The sequence below is a fragment of the Kryptolebias marmoratus genome, linkage group LG14 (genome assembly GCF_001649575.2).
Source record: "Kryptolebias marmoratus isolate JLee-2015 linkage group LG14, ASM164957v2, whole genome shotgun sequence".
Classification (NCBI taxonomy): domain Eukaryota; kingdom Metazoa; phylum Chordata; class Actinopteri; order Cyprinodontiformes; family Rivulidae; genus Kryptolebias; species Kryptolebias marmoratus.
In genome coordinates this window covers 13,352,241-13,376,359 of record NC_051443.1, presented here as the reverse complement: position 1 = coordinate 13,376,359, position 24,119 = coordinate 13,352,241, and the positions used below count along the sequence as shown (strand labels likewise).

General features: G+C 38.9%; 1 protein-coding gene across 1 annotated transcript in view; it reads left to right on the top strand.

The window, feature by feature from the left end:
• The window catches only part of arhgap24 (Rho GTPase activating protein 24), a 60,371-nt gene that overhangs the window by 5,419 nt on the left and 30,833 nt on the right, over positions 1-24,119 (top strand). The window contains exons 2-3 of the mRNA XM_017407950.3: positions 4,973-5,188; positions 18,247-18,334. Coding sequence (XP_017263439.1) covers positions 4,988-5,188; positions 18,247-18,334 — 289 coding nt within the window. The 5' untranslated portion in view covers positions 4,973-4,987. The remainder of the gene's footprint in view (positions 1-4,972; positions 5,189-18,246; positions 18,335-24,119) is intronic.

Sequence of the window (24,119 nt, the reverse complement as noted above, 5' to 3'; positions counted from 1 at the left end):
AGATGAGTGTTTGTACAAATGGTGCACTTCCTCTGTAATTTTTAGTGCAGTTCCAGTAGAATAAGAAACATTGAAGGTTGCCGACGCTCATGGTTGTTTGTGATATCACAATTTGTTTGGGCTACGACCACTGCATCAAATATAAATCCAGCTTCACTGAGGCTGTTGAGGATGTTCATCTAAAAAAAAACCCCTGTAATGTTTATATATGTGGACTGTTTATTTGTTAAAATCAATCCCATGCTGTCAGTAAATACATTTGGCTAATTTGTTTCAATGCCAGCCTGCGGTGCTGCACAACCACAGCCCACTTTTCTCCCAGCGGTGCATCTTGTTGCTGCTGTAACCCGCCACTTCCTGTGGACACAAAAAATTCCCAAATTCCCCACTATGGCCAGAAGATCATAAAGCAATCTTTATAGCCTAAAAAAAACACAACTAGCACAACTTTAATTTCCCAAAAGAGAAGCTACACAGTGAGGAAAAGCCTCAACCTTTTTTTCTTTTTTTTTCCTCTGGAGCCACACAATTCAAACAAAGACGTGTCAAACAGCAGCTCGGGGTTTTTGTGTGCTCTGGGCTGTAGGACTTTCCCATAACGGGAACAAACAGTCTGTGTAAGCACTGAAATCTTGATTCTGTGTGCATGGTTTAGTGACCGTCTGTGGCATCTCATCTGAAAGATATTTGAGTCTCATTAATTCTTCATCTTGATTAAAGTTTAAGATGTCCTTATTTCCATAGTGTTGATGGGATAATGCTGTCCAGGCCACTTATTTTTAAATCAATGACTAGACGTCCCTGAGTCTGACACTGTCTGCCTGAGTGTGGGTTACTGATGGACACAGAGATCTGCTTTAATCCTTGAATAGAAGCAAAGCAACACCCAGTTGAAGGATATGTACCCCTCACAGATCCAAACTTTTCTCTTGTACTTGAGAAGTTTAAATTTGCCCTTTTTTTTTGTGTGACTGCTGCTGCCGAGCCGCAGTTATGTTGCGCCCTGCTGAGAAATTGCATGCCGGTAAACCTCAGAGGGCTGGTTTGAAGCTGTCGTTTCTGTGTGCACAGTGTTTATGCACGCATCTGTCTCCGCCGTACACCGAGCTGTTGTCGTTTATGGTGAAGGTCAGAGCGCCTCTTCCCACCGACTTCTAAGAATGGTAAAAGTTCAGAGGCGGGCTGTGAGAACATCCTGGAAAAAAGGCTCAAACCGAAGAAGTCTTGAACAGCTGAGACTGCATGAAGTGTTGACAAAAATGTCTGGGCTCAGCAGATGGCAGCTCAGACACCTAATTGTTCCTTTGGAAATCGAATTGGAGACGCAAAAGTATTTCTGCAGAGATCACTCTTGACATCATTAAAATTGTTTTGTAAAGAAGGAACTTTAAGAATCGGTTTAAGGACGAAACTAACATTTTTTGAAGGCATCGCCTGCCAACTTGCATGCCAAAATTTTAAACAAAAATCTTGAGTGAGCTTTGAGTGCTTAAAATGTGAGCTGTGAAAGATTCTGAGCTACTACCAGACCGAACTGTAACTCAAAACCTGTAAAACTGACCGAGTTATAGCCATATTTGTGTTTGCTAAGGATGATGAACTTTGGCGGCCATCCTAAATTGGATTGACTCCAAAGATTAATCAGTTATAGATGTACATCCAATGATTACTTTCTGAGGGTTTCATTAAAATCAGTCCTCTAGTTCACGAGATATTTTGCTAAAAGACAGGCAGAAAAACACACCCAGAGGCAACTACATGAAAGACTGAGAAGGCAATAAAAATAGAAATGCAATAAAAATCTCATTCAAGTGTCTCAAATTTGCCTTGTGAAGGGATCCTGTTTCACAGTTTTCTGTCTTTTCAAACCTTGCTGGAAATTGTCCTTGCTAGGGGAAAAAAAAATCATTATTTTAACTTATCTAGTTCCCCTGCTTATTTTGGAAACTTTGGCTCAGGGGATAAAACTCAGCCACAAATAGACTCCACATACATCTACTCACAGGTGTTTTATAGGGACGTGGCATGCATCTTCTGCACACCGTTTTCAGCCTGCTGAGTTGACACAACAGACCTGGCTTTATGTGTTTTTGCAGTTGCTTCATAAAAAAAACGCTCAGAGCCACACCTGGCTGGGTTCACGGGAGAGATCAGGTTTCCACAACGACAAATGGCTTCATATGAATTAGAGTTATGGAGGAAGATTCACTGTTTTTCTCTTTTGCACTTTTTTATTCTTCACAAAGTCAAAAATAATCAGCTGCATAAGTATTTTTAAAAAAAGAAGCATAACCTCTGACTGTCTTCCAGTTTGTGGTCTCAACAAAATATTCACATCTGTTCTCGTACCTCTTGAATTGGAAAATATTTCTCCTGGACAAAACCGCAGCGTGCTGTAAATTTGTTGTAATGTTCCGACTGTCAGCCACCTCCAAGTTATTTACACCAAGGTTGCCTGGAGTTATTTGCAGGTTCCCTTCATACAATGGCATGGCTCAGTCCCGCCGGTGTTGTTATCTGTGGCCGGTACAGAAAGTGTGAAGCTGTGACCACTCCTCAAAATAAAAATGTGTGAGAAACATTACTATCACTATCAGATTTGTTTTAAGAGTGCATTTATTTGATCCTATGTACATTTAAGTGGGTGCGTGGATAGAGATGCAGAGAACTTTCTCCATCTTCAAAGGGACAGTTCGTTTCATCTGAAGTGGGGTTCTATGAACATTTAATATAAACTCTTACATCGCTGACAGTCACACAGCTATTCTGGTAGAATTACTGTGATCTTGCTGCTGGAAGTACCTCAGGCTGCGCTAGAAATGATACAGCTAGCTGTTCTGTGGCTACTTGCAAGCGTAAATAGTGGCAGCAGCACTTTCAGTAAAGTCTGAAGCCCTTCTGGCTGGAATATCGTCATATCTCTGCAAGAATGACTGCGTAATGCAAAACTGACGGTGGCGTAAAGGTTTATAAAATGGCATTGCCATGAATGGCTACGAAATTTGGCGGCACCACTCCACTTTGATCTCAGCGTAGTCACTAGCTTGTCAGTTCTATCAGAAATAACCTAATCTCGTTAAAAGAGCAACCCACAACAAGTAGATGTTCTTTTAAACTCTGAGTTCAAAAGATTAGAACCATCTCTTTAAATATTCCCAGAGCACTAAAGGGGGGTTCTTTTATGACCTGATCTCACTGTTGAAAGAAAAATCCCCCTCTCCTTTGTGCCCACATAAAAACCAAAGATGAAGCTGATAAATGTAGATGAAAGGTAATTAATAGGTTGAAGCTCTCAGAATGTAGTCAAAAACAGCTACTTCCTAAAAGAATGCAGAAGATGGAGCATGTATGTACATGAACACAAACTCCCGGTATGTTTACTTGGATAGCATATGACCAGAGAGGGGTTTGGATTTTTTTTTCTTACCTCTTTTTGCTGCACTTGCTCCACCGCTACCTTAGAACTTCACTGAGCTGCATCTGGTCCTCATCTGGACCTGTGGGCTGCTTGGACATCCACCAAACCAAGCAGCACCAGAGCCACGGACAGCACGGCACCGCTCGAAGCTGACAGCAGCTGTCTCGGCACATGTCACTGAGGGATGCAGGGGTACGCACGTGTTGGTATGGAAACAAGATGTGTGGGACGTTTTATTGGACGCAGAGGACTGTTTGCGAGCAGGAATCCTGCTCCAAGCGTGTGCTGGACTCTTTTTGGTGTTGATTGATATGGAACCAGATAGACAGTAACAGAGGAACAAAACCAGAACATCCAACCTAAATTTAATGACACATTTTCACTTCCAACTTTGGATTTCAAAACGTCTTGGTATCACGTTTCATTGTACTGTGTACTCATCTGACATCACTTTTTACATGGCCGATGGAGAGTTCTTTCTGTATTCATACTGAAACTTTGAGCGAAAACTGACTAAGTTTGAAAGGCTGACATCTGGAAGAGTTCTGACTGACTTACTTTATTTCTCTTTCATTTTACGTTTTTTTAATTTGCTAATCGGTTTGATTTAAGTTTGGGGTGCTAAATTTCTGTTTCAGTTGAAAAAATATATATAATAGAGCTTTTAACACGATGGTCGCATGTTAGATCTCACTCTTGTCCATCTATGGCAGCTTTTTCTCCTCTTTCAGTGTTACTATGGTGACACATTACATGAGAGTCACTGCTCATGTTTGGTATTTCTGTTTTTTTTTTTGGTATTGTACATTGTGCAGTAGGGCTTATTTTAGCTCAATATCTGTAAAACTGAGTGAGTTACAGTCATTTTTGTGTTTATTAAGGTCTATTAGATGTGGCAGCCATCTTATACTGGGCTCACTCGAAATGTTAATCAGTTGTAAAAGTGCATCCAGTGATTACTTTCAGAGAGTTTCATCGAAATCCATCCGCTGGTTTGTGAAATAGTTTGCTAACAGACAGCAAATGAACACACACACAAAGACAGGCATTTACGTGATGGCTCACCTTTCAGTCTTTCGCCTTTCATGTTTGCAGTGGGCAATAAAAATCAAGAATTTAGTAGATTTAATTTTCTATAGATGGATGCCACAAAATTCAGAACAGTTTGCGTCTACTGGATGAAAAAAAAGGTCTTTTAGATTAAAAACATAACAAGTTTTAGGAATTGAAAGCACAGAGTAAAAATGAAACACAGAAGAGATCTGGCAGTATGTAGGTGGGTGACAGGGAAAAAGAAAAGGTTTGATTTGTATACTTATTATCCAGTTGATGAATTCTTCATCCCACAGCTCCAAATCTCTTTTTGGTTTCTTGCAAAATCTGTCTAAATGCAAACTTAAGGAACATTATTTTAAAAAATGTTCATTCACATGCAAAAGAAAAGCAATAAAAAAGTGAAAATCGCTTCTCTTTAAAAGGTGTTATTCACAGAACTTCCTGCTTCTTTTTTTTTTTTTTTGTCAAATCTGGTTAAAATGCTGTTTTTGTTTGCAGATTGGAGTTGCTGTAATGGACGACCATTGTGTGTCCCACAGCAGTCCTCAGCGCGGCGGAGGTCAGTCCGGCACTGAGGTTCAAAGGTCAGATGTCATTAGGTGCGGGTGGCTCAGGAAGCAAGGGGGGTTCGTCAAGACTTGGCACAGTCGCTGGTTTGTGCTGCGAGGGGATCAGCTCTGCTACTTCAAAGATGAAGAGGAGTCCAAAGCTCTGGTGAGGCTGCTGGTTCACTGAAAGTCTGAATACTCACTGCCGTCCAGAGCAGTGGTTCCTAAAGCTGGGGGTCGGGAACCCACTGCGGGTCACAAAACACCAATCAGGGGTATCTTAAGAAAGGTTACACAAAGTAAATTAGCTTTAAGAATAATTGCCAATTAGATTTTTGCTTTACCTGCTACAAAGACAAAATAACTGGACAACAATGATCCATTTCATCTCCTCTCAGCACATTTAAAAGTATCTCGACAAGATGGATGTGTATATTTTACTCTCTGGGTGCTGTAGCACTTCCTGTGAAACCTGGGGCGCCTAAGACAGTAATTTTATCATTTTTCTGCTAGAGTAACTGTGTAGTCTGAAACTAACAGAGGTGTAAAGGTTTGCTTTAAGCACAGTGGGAGGAAAACCATTAAATGTTGACAGAGGTTTAGATTTTTCCATTCCTAAACAAAGCTAGAATTTCAAAAACATGACAAGTGGTTCCTAATTTCTTATCACCACATGACTCGTGGTACATTTTTGTTTCAATTGTACCCGTGTGATATCAGTGGGAATGTTTAGAAAACTTAGAAATTACTCAGTTGCATTCTGTGTCACTGCAGATTTATTTCAATTCTTATTTGTGAGAAGGCTGATTTAACATTCATGCAATTGTTTTCCTGTTTGTAGTTTGTTCCTTGTGTTTTTATTTTTCTCTTTGCAATCAGTCTACTAATCACTCATCTATCAAAACGTTCAGCTCATTCAGAAACAGTGTGCTATGACTTTTAGTATTTGTAGCTTTTTTACTTTTTTAATTATTTAACTTTGATCACAAAACAATTCCTCTTTGAAATTCATTGGGATCTCTTCACTTCCTTCAAAAACATTGTTCTCTTTAAAATCTGCTACAGCACATTTGCTCTTTTTTGTCTTTTTATGCTCTTCTTAGCTTTTAGCTACTGTCTTGCTTCATTTAGATTTTAATTTCTGTTTTACTGATTTTAGCTACCGTTTTGCTGGTTTCAGCTTCTAGGTATTGTTTGGCTGCTTTTAGCTGTTTGCTACTGTTCTGCTCATTTTAGTTAGTGCTTGGTTATTTGAGCTTTTTGGCATTCTGCTGGATTTAGCTCGTGTTCTGGTTGTTTCAGCTTTTGTTCTGATCATTTTAACTTCAACAATTCAGTTTTAGCTTTTTCAACATATTTTAGCAAATCCATTCAGCAGTCAGCATTCACACCGCAGTGTGGCTGAAAATGTAATTTATTCTAGTTTGTTGTGTTTTCTTTTCGTTTTTTTCTAAATGCTGCAGGCTTATCAAACTGGTGAAGGTTTATGTTTGTGTTTCGTCAAGCTCTGAGCGCTCAGGGCCACCATTAATTCCTGCAGGTGCATCTTACATAAGGAAAAGTGAGATAAAAATGATTCAAAGATCAGATTTAGATGAGTCAGACTGTTTTGACTGGTTGAGCACAAGTCAGAGAAAAGGATTTGTTTTCATCGATGCAAACACAAAGCTTTTCTTGACAGGAGGAGGGGGCGAGGGAATGAGTAACGCAGATAATAAGGCCATCTCTAACGTTACTGTAACCAGGCAGCCCCTCTTTCCTAAACATCTGAACCAAAAACTGGAGACGAAAACAGACAGACATACTCTGGAAGCAAAACTCACAGAAATCTGAAAATGTTTTGTGCAGTCCAAAGATTTTAAGCTTTCACTGACATTATTGTTTCTAGTTTTGTTCATCCTCATCTTTCTTACCAGTTACATATCTATTGTAGTGGCTTGCCCTTTTGCATTTACAGCTTTAAAAATAAGTTTTGTGTTTAAGCTGCACCTGAAGGTGGGCCACTGGCCAGGCAGAGGGAGAGGAGTTATTCTTCACTGCTCTTTATGAGGAGTTCTTGCTCAGAAGCAGTGCATTTAAAAAGCAGGGTGGCCCTAAATTAGGAGCTCCAGCTCTTTTGCATTTGTTCTTGGTGATGTAACAAGCCTCGTGCCTTGAATCTTGAAATTTATTTTTATCTACGTCTGATAGCCATTGATGCATCTGCACCACATCCACCAGAGGAGCACTCCACTTCTTTACTTGCTGCAACTTTTCTTCCTTGCCCCGGTTCTCACCCAAACCCACAATAGGCCCCTAAAGCTACCATTTTTCACAGATAATAGGAATTTTCCATAAAACTAGGTTGGGCACAGGTGAGCTTTCAAAGTCCTTAAATTTCCCTGACCTTCAGCTGCGAGCTGCGAGGAACTGCGAGAAGTTCAAGACCACTAGCTGAAGTTTTTAACATCTCCAAAGGAAGAACAGAAGTAGGACAAAGAGTCTGAGCATCGGCTGAAAATGTTCCTACCTGCACTGTCCTCAGAATTAAATAGAACCACTGAAATAAATCAATAAAAACAAGTATTTTATTAATGAAACTTGGGGAGATTGAAAGCAGTGTAAATTTAACATCTAAAATAAAAAATACATTAAGTTACCACATTTTTCACCTGTGATCAAGAGGAAAATCATGTGACCAAATTAACTTTTTGAAAAAGTTCCAAAATCCCACTAGAAAAATGTGCAAATCATGTGTTTCCCATATGTCATGTTATTATTGCCTGCCAGCAAGAGGCAAAGGTGGACGATAATGTTTTTGTCCACGTCTGTGTGTGTGTGTGCATGTGTTTGTGTGTCTATTACCAAAATATGGCATGAGCCACTGAATGGATTACAATGAAATTTGTAGAATCACTAGATTTACATCTACAACTAATTAACTTTTGGAGCCAACCCAATTCAAGATGGCTGCCACAGCCAAGTGAAAATGGCTTTGACTCAGTCAGTTTTACAGATATTGAGCTAAAGTTTGATGTGGTTATAGATATATGACACATCTCATGTAACATTATTTTCAAGGTTAGATCCAGCATTTCTAAACATGAGAGTATCTTAGTCTAAAACTCTGGCATTAAAGGCGGCGGGTGAAATGCATTCTTTTAAGGATGCTAGGCCTTTATTGTTGCATGTTTTTACATGTGGAAATCACACATTTCCACATGAAATGAATGTTTCCACAAAAGAGAAAAAATGACTTTAGCTGTTTTGTTTCTTTTTTAACCTTTCAGTGCAAAGGCAGTACAGCTGATAAATGAAAAGGGTGTCTCTGTTACCTATGTTACAACACTCTAAAAGAAAGTTTCTTCCAACAAAGACACCTTAAGGAATATTTTCCCCATTTTATGTGGCCTTATGGTTACGCTACCAAAGTCAATAAGGCCCTGGATGTAAATGTTGCTCACCCCTGCTCTAACTGATCCACACCGGGACAAAATCATGCACAGAGAACGTGCACAGGCACATAAATGCACCAAACAAGATTTCTTCATTTTCGTGTCACATCCCAAAAAGCTCTGTGACGCAGAGGTGTGAAGGCATATCTACATCAGCTATTAATTAATTCACACTAATACTGTGAAGTTTCTGTTCTGCTTTCTCCTCTGAGAGAGGAAGAACATCTGGTCTTTCTGCTGCCTGTGAAATCACACTCAAAAACAGTCACACGAGACGTTTTGTGTTTTCTAACCCTTCACACATAGTTGGGGGGAAAACAGTATGAAGTCAGAATCACAGCTAATATTCATGTACAATATTTTAAAGCTGTATTGTGTTATTTAAAAAGCTTGAAAATGCCGTACACAAAATAAGGATTGGGCTAAAATTTCTACAAATTACAAAATACCTACTGTGCTTTGTAGCAGATGTTTGAATAACTTGGAAGTTTTTATGCTTCTGCACAGGGAAACTTAAAATGGAAAAAAAACCCACAATTTCTACAAAATACAAAAAAACAAAACAGCTGATAACACAAAAATGTTATACTTAGCAATATATTGCACTTGCTCATGCCATGGCTTTTGTTTCTAAAATGGAGTTTTCTGCATCTGCCTGTCTGTCTGTTAGCAAAATATCTCCTGAACCGCAGAACCACCTGTCAGTTTGCTTTCTCTCAAGGAATGCAGCTGACTATATATAACCAAAATTGTATTCACTTAAGTTACGCAAGATAATGAGTCAAGAAATGTGGAAAAAATTCAGCTTATTTCACCTTTTCCTTTGTACGGAAAGGTGGACAAATTAGACAAAAGATCACCGGTTGACGGAGTTTTGCTATTTGTGGACACACTGATTAGAGAAAATGTGTCCCTGTTTGCCAATAAAAAGCGGCCATGTCCTGGTCCTTCACAGTTTGGCCAAACCTCTCTGAGCAACGTGAGGAATCCGAGGAATGGGAGTCAGATGGAGGTGAAAGGTCACCGAGGAGCCTGCGTAGGTTAGAGCCCGTGCAGGCTTAGAGCGTCAACATGCCATCTGCCTGCCTTCACTCATCCACGGAGACATATGCACGCACAAGCACGCATGTCCACACTGACGTCGTGAGACACGCACACTCAGGCATTCAGATTTCATCTGCCCGAGCCGTAAACAAAGATAGCATTCATGAAGTGGCTGAAATGATATGATTATTGTAATTTAAACCTCTAAGCGTCAGCTCTGTATGCCAGTGAAGTTAGACGGGTAACGTTATGACTGAATAAGAGACTGGGAAGGAATACATTGAAACAATTTAATGGAATAAGAAATGAAAGGCATATTAAAATTGTATAAGGATATTACGATTCAGACCACAAAACGTCTGGGTTAGTTAATTAATTAATATTCATAGCATGAAGGGGCGTCAGGCAAAATGAAAAGTAGCTGGTTTTATTGGAAATTATACCAAATCAATAATTCAGCAGCACAAAGATGCATTAAAAGGTCTCTTGTTTTCCCTGCATGAGATGGAAACGGTTTGACCTTGGCATTTAACAAGGGTAAATAAAATGCCACTGCAACTCTGTAATTATTAATTGTGCAAGAGTGGGTCATCTTCTTTTTTTTTTTTTTAAATTTGGTGGCAAACAATGACTCTGTTGTCACTTTCGGCACTGACCGAAATAGAAAACAGTTCCACTATTTTATGGCTTTGTCACAAAGAGATTCAAACAGTTTGAAGGCGTCGAAGTCTCAGTGATGGACATGACGTTCAGACAATCCGGTTAGGTTTTGTTAAAAGTATCTAAAAATATGAACATGAGGGCAAACTTTACCTAAATGTCCTCTTGTACTCATCAATATTAGCACAGTCTGGTCACAGATACTCTATTCATGCCAAAGCATCTCCAGAAGTGCATCCTTTTATATTGCTAAAATTATTTATTTGGTTGGACACTTATTTTTAGGCAAAAGTAATCCTTTATTGGACTAAATCCACCGTAGAGTGTCAGGAATTTTGATATCACCAGGAGAGATTTCTGCCTCTCGGTACTCCATAAACACTAAATATAATGACTATTTTTGTGGATTCTTGTGCTGTGACTGCCTCTTTAATAAACTCTACATTGTTGGGGTGACAAGTCACTCACAACAAGTTTCTGCAGGTTCTGTTTTGTAACTCTTACAGTATGTCCAATAGCTAAAGTATAAACAGGCTATGGTTGTAAGTCTTCCTTATTCAAGTATTTTTTCTGTTGTTTATTTTGTTCTTACAACAACATTGAACAAATGGGTGATTTTTGAATTGTGCATTAAGTTTTTTACCACAATCTGAGTTGAACATGAATATGCAGAAATGGATATGTAGATTTATATATGGAATCTATAATATACAGTGGGAGATCTGTTTTGATTAAAAGTTGGGCTTTGCTGTTCTGAAAAAAACTGTCAGAAATGAGTCCAGTGACCCAAGTGAAAAAGTGGTTTAATTTAAAACAGCCATAAACTGGTTAGAGACACAAATATTATGGCTTTATGATACAAAATGTCACCCAATATAAAAACTCCAAATTGAGTTTGTTCTGACAGGCTGGAATACAACTTCTGATTAAAGCTATAAATCCTAAATAGATCCCTCCTTGACAAACCATCCGCGAACAAACTGTCCATTGATATCTCCCACAGTAAACTCACCAGACGTAAAATAACAAGTGTTTATATGCTCTTATAAGTGGTAACTCACACTGAAACATTCTCTTAGGCAGATTTGCTGTGCTAGTCATCTACTGCACACATTTGTCATTTTTTAGCAGAAAAATTACACTCTGAAAGCTTTAATTTAACACTCAGAAGAGTGGACAATATAGCCTAGACTCCACCTCGTGTTGTTTTAACATAAAATATCAGCCAGAATGTGGATGGTCCTTGCACTGTCTAAGCGAGGTCTTCAAGGACTTAAGAACGCAGTGGACATCATGATCATGAAGGGTTCTGTTGCCAGGTGGAGGTATTTATCATAATGGAGGCAGTGAGTCCTGGATGGAGTGTGAGGGTGGCAGCAGTGGCAGTGGATCCATGATATGGGGCTCATGCACTCCCCTGTGGCTTGGTTGTTGACATTTTAAAGCAGTTCTGGCAACTCTGGCCTCCTGGCTAGGCTACAATCGTGAGCAACCTATTGCAGATGCAGCATTGTGCTAGCATGGTGTGATCTTCTAATGCAGTGGTATCCAATCTTGGTCCTTGTGACCCACTATCCTGCAAGTTTTAGTTGTTAGAAGCATCACGATTAAAAAGAGATTTGCCATGATCCAGCCACGTTCTTATAGGTCGTGTAAAGTGTCACAGGCTTGTCATCCAGTGTGAAGTGGACAGAAACATTGAAATTTTCTCCCCAAGATAAAATCTGACAGATACACATATATAAAAGTGCTGTATTGATTTCTAACACGCTTGTGTTAGAAAGATTTACTGTATATTTCTGTATTCCACGGGTGCAAACATTTCAGTTTATGTTTTTCATTTAGTTTATGGCTTTCCTTTATGAGGTGATAAACAGGACCAGTAGGAGCAGCACAGAGTGTAGACTGTAATCATTCAGCTCACTGGCCTTTTTCCAACAAAACTGGTTTGCTCGGTTTTTTACAATTGTAATTTTGTCACTTTATTCCGATGTATTGCGTGTAAAAATGTATCTTTGATCATATTGTTTCTCGGTATAGCTTGTGTTACATCAGGCTGAATAAAACGACACTAAAGACCCATATATTTCTATGGAAACCTGCTTCACTCAGTGTATCCAAGGAGAACTTGTGAAGTCATTTATATTTTAATGGTTAAAGATTATTAGCAGGTGTTAAAGCAATCAAAAAACCATCATAGCGACTGTGCAAATCCCCCTTTTTTATTCTACGGCTGGTGCAATATGTTTATAATAAAATGCAGATGGATTAGCATTGCAAACTTATTTCACTGTAAAATAGTTGATAGTCAAACATATTCCCTTCTGCCTTCGTGCAAAATGTCTCCTGCAGCTGATTTTGCTTTGATTGGAAAGCAGAAACACTGGACCTGAAAATACGACACCAATCAGAGAAACTCACATCTTGACATGCAGTTTTACATCCTATATATACATTTATTTCTTGCTCTTGCACCACAAGTCAAGAGGAATGACTTTTCCCCCATCAGTATGCAGTTTGATCCACTGTGTCCTCTCAAAGCGATGGCATTCTTTTAGGTTTTTAAACGCAAATCCATAAAGCAAGGGAGCACTTTGACTTTATTAGGAGTACATGAAAGCATTACGCGTTTAATGACATTAGGTAAAGATTTTCAGGAACATCGTGCACAGCAGAGGGAACATTTATTTGCTCTCCTTTTTCTATTCTTTGTCAATTTTCTAACACAGGTAACCCTCTCAAGTCTGGATTCTTTCTACAAATCAAGTAATCTAGGTGCCCTTCAGACCGAGTCCTTTTGTTTTAGAAGGGGTTGCAATAATTGCTGTGCCTCTGTTGTTTTGCAGAATAAAACTGACCAATTTATTATCCTTCATTACCCTGCTCAGTTTTGACTCTTGTTTCTGTGCTTTAAAACCTCCCACCTTGTGCCTGTAGAGACATTTTCCTATAGGAGGCTCGATGTGCTGCTTTTTTTCAACACTGTCTCCTCACCAGGCGGCTGCACCTGCAATGAGAGGTATTCCTATAAGAAAGTGACAGCACCTTGTGTTTTTTTTTTCTTTTTCAGCGACTTGCCCAGAAATCACAGAAGTCTTTCCTATAAATTTTGCCCTTGACGTGCTGTGCAGGGGGGGTTGTAATGAATTTATTGTGCATGTCAAAGAGACACACTGCAGCACTGCTTTGCTTTTATTAAATTTGGACTGGTCGGCCTTGATTAAAGCTTAAAAATGTGATTTATCTGGTCTTTTAACCAAAGCAGACCTTGGTTTAACATAAGAGCGCCATGGGGGGACTTTTTCAGCTAGAAAACTTCAAAGACTAGTGAAAACAGCAGCTACAAGAGAAGATTGAGATTCCGACAGACAGATAAACACTCGCATAGTAAAGTTGTGAAAGGAAAAAGTCCTGAGCAACATGTTCCCTGCTGAGTTTGATTAAAGGTCACTGAGGCTGGAGAACAGTAATTATAGGAGGAAAAAAGACAGCTGATCAATGAGCTCAGGCTTAATGAGCCTTTAAATGTCCTGTTACGCCACATGCTTGGGGTAAATTGACTTCACGGTGAGCATTTATCTGTTCTCAGTTTGGAATCAATTTTTTTTCATCATAATAAATTCCTCAGTTTTCCTGTTTTCAACATTTTTATCAACAAGCCAAATATTCATCCAATAAACCGAGGCTTTCTTTGAACGTAATGTTCTTATTATGACTTTTTCTGTTTGCTTTTTCTGTCAAACCAGACACAGTCATCACCAGTTTTTTACAACTACAGAAGTATTTCTCTATCTTGATTATACTGTATTGCTATATCATGTGTTTATTTTTTGAGTTATTACCCATGGCTGCAGTTTTTCCTCTTTCAGCATGCTGTTTTGACATTGTGTCTATTTTTATTTTTTGACTCACTCCCTGTGTTCTCTTGGAAGCAGAATTTTGTTTTCATCTTCAAATTTCTGAAAGCTCGCAGTTCTATAGCTGCTCTGCACCTCTGAGCAGACTGACGAGAAAAAAAACCCAAAACTTTAAAGCGAATACAGTGGAGAATTTAGTCTGGAAAATGTCTGATATTTTCTAAAAGCTGGCAAAGGTCTGAAAAGAATAAAATGACACGAGCGTGTCACCGGCTGCTTTGCTCGCCAGAATTTTAAATAAAAATATTTATTTAAGCTCTCAGAGTATGTGTTGGGGATGAGTCTCAGCTACTGCCACGTCAAATATTTAATCAACTGAGTTAATCAGTTGTTGTAAATGTATATTTAATGATTACTTTCAGAGAGATTCATTAACATTTGTCCAGTGATTGATGAGACATTTTGCTAACAGACAAACAAAAAAAAAACAGAGAGATCACCCACCTTTAACAGCAGAATGCGATAAAAATCATAAAAATATAATGGAAAGCCTTTGCATGATTTTAGAGATATTTCCACTCAGGCAAAGCAAAGAAACATTTATTAATTTCAATTTCATTTGACCAAAATCCTATAGTTTTTAATAAATAATAATAATAATTTAAAAAATCCAAAGATCATTAACCTTAGTATTGTGTAATCATGCCTGTATTTTAATATCAGCAACTTCTGATGTCAGATTTCTTGCTTTTTGAGTTAATGATGCTAAAGATGTATTTTAAGATAAAAAAAAAAGTTGAACTATATCATAACTAAGAGATGAAACAATCCTGTCTCAGAAGCTAAACTGTGGTAATGAAAACAAATGTACTTTCTTTGACTTACTGTATCATTTACCACAGCTTCGTCCTCCCTCGTGTTGGCTTATGTTGAGACACCAAATGCACCTAAAAGCCACTAAATCCTTGTTTTCGCTGCACCAATTATAGCTTGAGTTGATGCAAAAACACCAATGGTGAGAATGTTAAGACACATGGAAAAAAGTTTACCAAAAAACTGCAACCGTTTGTGAAAGAGAAGGGACTGATGGTAACTAACTACACAGGAAGCTACTTATGGGTCAGCGGCTTTTCCTTCTTTATTTAGTCAAACTGACTGAGAGAACAGGACTAGAAAAAACAAAATACTGTAATGTGAGGACAATACAAATAGTCTGCAAATGTGTCTCGTAGAAGAAAAGCCTAATATTTACTGAGAAAGCTCATCTAAAAGCAAACACTTACTAAAGCAAAGAGGACAAGCAGCAGAAAAAAAACAAAAAAAAACAACAGAATTACAAAGTTGAGTTTGTCACCAGTAAGGTCACATGTGGATTTAATTGGTGCTGCGTTGAGTCAGACCAACTTGTGAATATGTCTGTAAAAGAAATGAGCCACAGTGAGTATCTGCTTGCGTTCGCACACAAAAAAGAAACATTAAATCTGATTTCATGTGGAGCATACTGCCAGTGGCAGTCTCCTGATGAGCCGAGCTGCTCACAAGCCTGAGCCTCCTGCTGTCGCTTTTTCTGCGACAGATTTCTCTGATCCTCCTGTGACTTCTGTTTGGGTAGTTTTTGTTGTTTTGGGGTTTTTTTTTGGTTTGAATATAAAAGATAATTGGGTTTGTGTTGTTACACAGATTCCCCAAATGACCTCATCCTACTTAGCAACTCGTAAAAGTTGGAAAAAAAAGGAAAAGAAAGTCAAAAATAGGAGGTTTTTTTTTTATAGTGCTGGGTTGGACCAGGATGATGCTCTCATTCTGCTTGGTAAATATTACTCTGCCTGTGATTTGGTTTGTCTGCAGCAAACAACAGGCCACCGGGGGAGGACGTATGGAAAGTGTGACTGTGGTTTTGAAACAGAGAGGAGGAGGATCTGTGGTGTTGTGCTTTAATGGTATGGCGAGACTACGCAGAGCCGTTTCTCCTTTTCTTTTTCTCAGAACAGTCACACAAAAGTTCATAAAATCCGCCTCTCACGCGAACACCATACCTCCTGCTTCCCTCGCGTCAATCCGATTGCGCACAATGAAAAGCCCTGCACTGAATGAAAACCGGCTTCATTTAATCCCGGGACGTTGAAGCAAAGCAGATTCTCTTACTGACAACCACATCAAATGAGCTCTCGCTCCCTCTTCACTCCTCCACTTCTGTCCCGTCTTCACAGCAGCCTTTAAAGCACTTCATCTGGGGCCTCAGGTAGGGTTTCCACTTCCTGGTTGTCACAGTTATGGCTCATTAAAGAGGAAACTGACTCCCTCTCAGATCTTTTTAATGTGTTTAAGTCCTCAGTACTGAAGTTGTCACCCGAGCACATCTTGGCCGCATTACCATTAACCCAGTTAGAGGTCAGTATAATGGCTGTCAGATGTTGATCCGAGCTACAAGTCAATAATAAACCTAAATCTCCGCTCATTCTGTAATAATAGGTTAGGGATAATCTTTTAGGACTACTAAACTGTATAATCATTTCTAAACAGTTTAATCAAGATGATAGGATCAACCTACAGCATGCGATGACTTCATTCTAACTTGGAATGATAACAAATCATACTGTATGAGTGGTGCAGAATATTTTCTGCAGTTTCTTCTGAAAAGCAAGAAAAGAAGACTTGTATGTTTTCACAAAGCAACACATGCTTGTTTCTGCTGTTCATCATGTTTTGATTGGTTGTTTTTGTCTGAAATAGAGGAAAATTGCCATCACAAGTCCCCAGGGCCCAGCCTGATAAGAGACTGGAAAACTGCAGCTGGAGATCTAAATGATTTACCGTCAGGCTCTTGAAATGTGATGGAAAATGCTAAAATTTCACTGACTGGAGAAGACAATGCCTTGAGGGAATTTGACATGACATTACATATTTAAATTGCATACAAGTTCCTGACTAAATGCCTTTTTTGTTGAAATGAACCAATATGAAAAAAACACCCATCTGGTTAAAAGAAATAAACAAACCCTTTGCATCATATATGTTTTCTTTCTACTTTCCAACTTTTCCCCTTTAAAGTAATAAAACTTCAGGTTTGTCTGGCCCTAAAGGATAAGGGAGTGAAGCAAAGTTGTCCATGTTTAGTTGCAGCCGAACCAGTGAGGAGTTTCAGAAAGGCCTCTTCTAGGATTCATTTATTGATGCTGTCTGAAGCTGATCGGGTGCATTAAATTTCATTGTTTTTATCCGTTGTCTGAGACGTTCAAGTCAAGCAAAAATAACTCACAAGGAACTGAGGAAACATGCAGCTCAGGTTATAGAAGTAATTAATTTTTCATGTAAAAAAAGAAAACATGATGCAGTTTGTATGTCATTTTAAAACTCTGTTAACATAATAAACTCCATGTTTTTTGTCGCTTGTTGTCCCGAAAGGGGGGTGATTGTGCAACTGCCTGTGTGTGTTAGCAAAATATGTCATAAACCAGTGGACAGATTTCAATGAATTGCTCAGAAAGTACTCAGTGGATGTACCTCTAAAACAATTCTAGATGGCTGCCACAGGTAATCAACTGTGGCAAACTTAAAAATTGCTACAACTCAGTCAGATGTGCAAATATTAAGCTCAAAGTTGGTGTGGTGGTAGCTGAGAGTCATCCCAATCCCATACTCTGAGCATTAATTAGCAGCTGAAATAAAATTCACTTTTAAAATGTCCCTCACACTTTTAATGACTAATAAAGTTTAGAGGGAAAAATGGTGTCATCTTCCTTTGTCTAACAGTTGCGGTGTCATCTATTCTTTGGATACAAGATTTGTTCTGAGCTGTTTTCTTTGACAAATATGTTAATGTTCCTTTTGTTGAAACTGTGTTATGAATCATTTTGGACAGAGCTGAGGGAGAGAGATGTAACCCTCGATCATGTTGTCACACCGCCACATCTGTAATCAATTTATCCTCAAACACCCCAGAGGATCAAAACCCATTATGACAATTAAAAAATCTTTAAATATGTCCGTTTTAAGCCCATTTGTTTCATAAAGCTGAAAGCCGCTGGGCCCAGGAGGACTGTTGTTACACTCCATGTTTTATGCACCTTCTATAAAAGACATTGAAACAAATGGTTGCTGAGGGGCCACCAGCAGTAATTTAATAATAAGCCTTCAGAGTCTGCCGTTAAATAAATGTCTTTAATTAACTCACAGAAACGAGCGTTCCTAATAAATGTTGTTGTTGTCGTTTTTTTTATTCTTCACAGGGAGTCATTTTTTTACCTGGAAACAAAGTTACAGAGCATCCAACCAGCGGCGATGAAGGAGGGAAATTTCTTTTTGAGGTCATTCCAGGTAAGATTTAAAGCACTTTAATTCTTTTGGTCTCTTGGTCTTAATGGAAAACGAATGGTGACGGCAATGTGCAGCGAATGGAACAAAAACATCAAAAAAATAATAAATCACCAGTTGATTTGTTTAACCTTTTAGAGTGTGCATATGAGCCTTGCTTTTGCGTTGCATTAAGAGGTTTATATTGTATATTTGGAGTGTTTGACAGAGGATTTATTTAATTCAAAGTATAAAAATGCTCATTATATTTTAACATGTACATTAATTTACATTGGAGTATATTTTTGCTGTAGACAGGCTTCAACTCTCAAGAAGCTCTTGAAAACCAACAAATAGTGAAAAGTACATCAAGGCAATTGTTTCCTAAGTTTTATTAGAAAAGAAGAAGACAATGGAGCTGTGGATTACTTTGTCAACCTTTGTGAACAAAGTAATCCAGTAAGTAATGTCAAACACAAACAAATTCAAGTCAATAACCACACAAGCCTCACGCATCCGTATGGACTCTAGATGGAAAATAGTACACCGCAGAAAAAAAGAGGGGATTTTCTTTTCAGTGTAATGCAAAGAATCTAAGTTAACGAGAAGATGTTTGAAACACTCATGCTCGCTGAAGGAACAGACATGGAGTGGAAAATTCTGCTGAAGGGCTGCAAAACACTGTGCCCATCGTTTCCCTCCCGTGTAACCAACTCTCAGATAAAACACGAGCATCAAGACGTTCTCCGGACACAGGCAGCCAGGCAGCAGCGGCCATCCCAACATTTGTTCGTAAAAAGTCACTTAAGGCTGAGCTAAAGTTAGCTGACGCAGGAAGGTGGCCAGAACTGACAGATAAAGTCTGCAGGTGTGGTTCAGATTGGCTTTTAAAAATTGGTACAGTGTTGTTTCAGCCGTAGAGGTCGTGTTGTCGTGCATGACTGCTGATGACATCCCCCACTTTATCTAAGTTTCCACATTCGACGAGGGTTCGTAGTTCCCTGCAGAAGAGTTTATGTCAGTTTTTAGTTCTCAGATGGAGGAACCGATTGTGTTAAACAATAAAACTGTTGGTAAAGAGCTGTTTTTCACTTTAATGCACCAACAGTGGAGCAAACACGGGTCAGAACATGACATATTAGATGTCTTAGGGTGCTTTGCATTCCGTGTAGGCTTCTTCTGAAAAAATGTCGGTGATAACACGTGTATTCTAATTATATACAGACAACAAATTCTTAAAACTAACCGAGCCCTTGCAAGAGCAGAAACGAACCTACAGCTGCAAATATTTACAGAAAGGCTTGAACGTGGCAAATGATCTGAAGTTACAGTGGATCAGAGACATCTGGGACAAACATTATTAGTGCTGAGAAATGTGTATAGTAAAGAATTAGTTATGGCCCTTTACAAAATGTGTCCCACTGTAAGAATATAATTAGAGCACAAATAATTTACTTTTTTGCCCTCTTTTAGTCTTAATACCTCCCTTTTCTAGAAGTTTGCACAAGTGTGCACGTACATTTCTTGGAGAAAAAATATAATTATATTTTTATGAGAAGGTGTATGGGCTGCAAACTGTAATTTATACTTTTTATTGCTTTTTATGTGCATTATGAAATATGGATATGTTTTTCCTTTTAAGTTTACAACCTAAAACAGGTACTTTATCTATCAGTAAAATACAGAATATTTTGTGAATCTGCATTGCACATGCTACATTTATTGATTATTTAATGGCTGTATTACACCAGCATGCTGTTTGAGGTCTGTCCATTTCTGTCAAAATGCTACAAACATTATTTTTAAATTAAAACCGTGCAGGGTTACAAAGCTCGGATTTCACCTCCGAAGCTTTTATTCCCTCCCACAACAAACTGAAACGCTATCTGAGTTTGCAGACCTGTGTTACCTTTCTGATTTCAGAGGTATCAGCATTAAACGTATTAGCGTAGTTCCCTTCAAATACTTTGTTAGGCAAATGCTCGAAGAAAGATTGATCCATGCCGTTCAGATTCTTCAGACCTTACACATCACTGTCACACCACTTTTGCACAAGATTCCCGAGTGACAGTTGCAATATTCCAAAAATCTGCTCAGAGTTTAATGAGAAACTTTGCCTATTTTCTCACAATTTGGAGTCACTAGCTGGTCTCATCTCTAAGAAGCGACTAGGGGCTTCAGGAAGCTGCAAAAAGTCCTGGGGTTTATGAATATTAAAGCATGACTTCAACACTATTTCTGAAGCAGCTACCATAAATAATCTGTCATAGTTTATATTTCCAACAGAAGCTTTATTGGGAATCGTGCATCTATAAACAGGCCTGTATTTAACTCCATGTGAGCTCAGTGGCTGTTAGGATTTCTCCTTGTCAAAAGGTGTGCTCTCATGTAAATATGACATGTTTTCTGTGTTCATTAAGTTAAAAATTCAGACGTGCAGAGGGTATTCAGCATTCCTTCAAACACGACTGGGCTGTTTGCTTCAGACAGCATCATCCTCTGCGCCCAAAAACAAGAACATGGCTTGTTATGAGGCAGCTAATAAAGAAGTCTAAGAGACTCATGAAGAGCAAAGGAAAGGAAAACACAACACATTTATTCCACTGCTCTAAATGTGGCTCTGCAGTCAGAACGCGCTGGCAGGCAGACAGACGGGAAGCAAAAAAAGAGGGGAGGGTGCTGCTGGAGAAGGTTACAGTCATACAGAGATGTCCATTGTCTTGTTGTGGTGGTGATGAGCTTTAAACATGAGCTGGGTATCTGCTGGTTGCTGGTGGGGGGATTTCGAAGCAGCATCATGCTCTGAGGCTGAAAGTCAACTCTGTGTTCTCAGCCGCAAAGGAAAGTTTTACTCACTCGCTCTCTGTGCCTTGGAAAAAAAAACTGAGAATGTTATAAAAAAAAAAAAGAAAGAAAGAAAGGAGAAAAGTTTTTTGGCAACTTTTATTCACCTGCGCTGAGAGCTCTCTGATGCGGTTTCTGTTCCCCTCTCTTCTTCTTTGTCGCTCCACATCTGGTTGATGTGTGCCAAGCCTGCTGCAGCAAGAGACCAAGCTCACCGCAGAGCAAACAATATTTAGACTGGAATCGTGCTCGTGGCTTTATTTTCAGCTGAAGCCCAGGTACAGGCGCTGTGAGGCTTTTGTTTTGCTCGGCTAAACCCAGACTTTGTTTTCCACTGACACCAACTTGTTGCAGCACGTGCAAGCACAAAGAATGCATTGATCTCAAAGTCACAGAGGCTCTGCTTCTGGCTTTAACAATTACTCCTAAAATTAAAGGCCTAGCATTTCATGGGACAATGCATATCGCCCAGTTTTGGTCAAACCTTATTATGTTATGCACAATCACATGCAATATTGTGAAATGTCACCTCTCAGGGGATATGTTGTTAATAACTCTCAGGGGAAACCAACTGAGTTATAGTCAATGATTACCTTCTGCAAGTTTCAATAAAATCTGTCCAGTTGTTCACTTAAAAAAATTAAAATGTATAGGTTGTATGACTTCAGATAGCCTTCTATAGACTTACAGTATATTTCCTCATCATATCCTCCTAGAATCCCTCATAGACAAGAAGAAATGTTAGGGGGAAAGCTTTTTTTTCCATTTCTCATTTATATGAAACACTTATCAGAACTTCCTGCCTTTCTCGGGTTCACAGTACAGTTTTATCTGCTGCCTAATCCTCCGAAGAATGTCAGGAATCATCTTAATATGGCTTCATGCAGTGAGCTCTGAACAGAGCAGAGAGCCAACAGAACCTGGCAGCAACTAATTATAAATCCAGACCAAAAGGCAAAGACTTTTCATCCGTTTTCCCAACCTAAGCTGAATAAAAAGCCTGTTGCTGAATGTGACTTTCCAGCAACCAACTGGGATTAATGAAGATTTTTTTTATTTTTTTTTATTTGAAGAGTCAACAGAAGAAAACCCTCCCTGCTGTGTTTTTTGATGGAGAAACAGTCTGCATGCCCCGAGCTTCAATAAAAGCTGGGCTTTGGCTTCTCTCTTTGCCTCAGGTCTTGTCTCCGGCTCGTTTTGTCTCTCCTTTTCTCTGCTTGAAGTATCTGGTCAGACACATCTGTTGAAGTAGGACGATATTTCCCAGCTCATTGCCATCATCTTTTTTTTTTTTTTTTTTTCAGAGAACCCTGTGGGTCGTATCATGACCTTGAGCCTAGGCTGTGTTTACTCAGGGTTTATTTTAAGAGCAGAAGCATTTCCTCTTGTTTCAGCATCGAAAACTTTGCTTGGCTCAAGAGTGTGACTTGAAATATTGTGTAGGCATTTCCTCATTTTGAGTGTGAGCTGTGCAGAGGCTGGAAGCCAGAGCCTCAATCTATAGAAAGATTAGACTGCCCCCATGTGGTATTGTTAGGTATAACAACACCATTCGTTCGCAGCACAAGAAAATGTATATTTTAGCACTTCTTCTGCTTTTGTAAATTATTTACTGAAACAAACAGCCTATTGTCGTTTGATTTTGAAAATACATGTTCCATGTTCTAATTTCCATGTTTAGAATTTGCTCTACAATTTGTATTCTTCTTCCTAAATCAACAGAATTAGTTTGTTATTGTTTTTGCAACATTATTAGATCATGTTATTAACTTTAGGTGCACAATAGTTTAATAAAGAAAAACAATCATGTCTCTGTCTTGTGACTTTTTAATCACCTAATGCAATAAAAGGTGAGTGATCATGTAATTGCCTGTGTCTGTCTGTGTGTATCTGTGCTTGTTTGGCTGTTTGTCTGTTAGCAACATATCCCATGAACCACTGGATGAATTTTAATACAACTCTCAGAAAGTCATGTACTGGATGTACATCTACAGATGATTAACCTTTAGAGAGGATCCAATTTAAGATGGCCGCCACAACTAATCAACACTGGCAAACACAAAATTGCTTTTACCTCAGTAATTTTTACAAACTGTGAGCAAAAGTTTTGATATGGTAGTAGCTGAGACTCATCCCCAACACATACTGTGTGTGGTATCTGATTGGGTGACATATTTGTTTTAAACGTTGGCATGCAGGGCAGCTGCTGATATGCATTCCTTGATGAACGCTACTTTTTAATTCATGCGCAGAATTGCAGTTTTCTGCATTTACTTGTCATTAAAGAGCATATCTTGCACAATGAGGTTGTGAGCCAGGCAAAGTCCCAGAAGACTGAGGAAAAAAAAGCCAATATCATTGTTATCCTTATTTCTATGATTACTGACAAAATAAAATACAGGTTTATGTGGCCTGTCTGCGACATGCCTCACCCAGATCACTAAACCTGTATGCCAGTCTTCTCATTTAAAAGAAACATTAGCTAGTAATGACTGAATGTCAGGCTAATACTACACATGACTATTTGAGGCTGAAGACAGACGTGCAATTTTGTAACCACAGATAAGGGTGCTGTTTATAAAGGACGGGGTAATTTATAGGCTCGCTAAGCTGACATGTAGACCTAAAGGCTAATGATTAAATGATGGACAGAAGTATTTAAATTAATCAAACCAGCACGGGAGGCCTTTAATTCTTGGAGTCATCACTCAGCTCCTTCCCTGATAGAGAGAATATTTCCCCACAGACACCGACATTTCACGTTAAAGAAGCCCCCGTTGAGTAGCAGAGAAAACAATCCGTCACGCTGACGTGTTACTGTAAGAATATACAGAGGTGGGTTTTAAAAAGGCCTCTTATGTCACATGAGTTATGGACAAATTCAGCTGCTGGCACTTAATGTGCATGTGTAAATGTTAGCCCCCACCCACCCACCCACACACCCACACACACACACACACACACA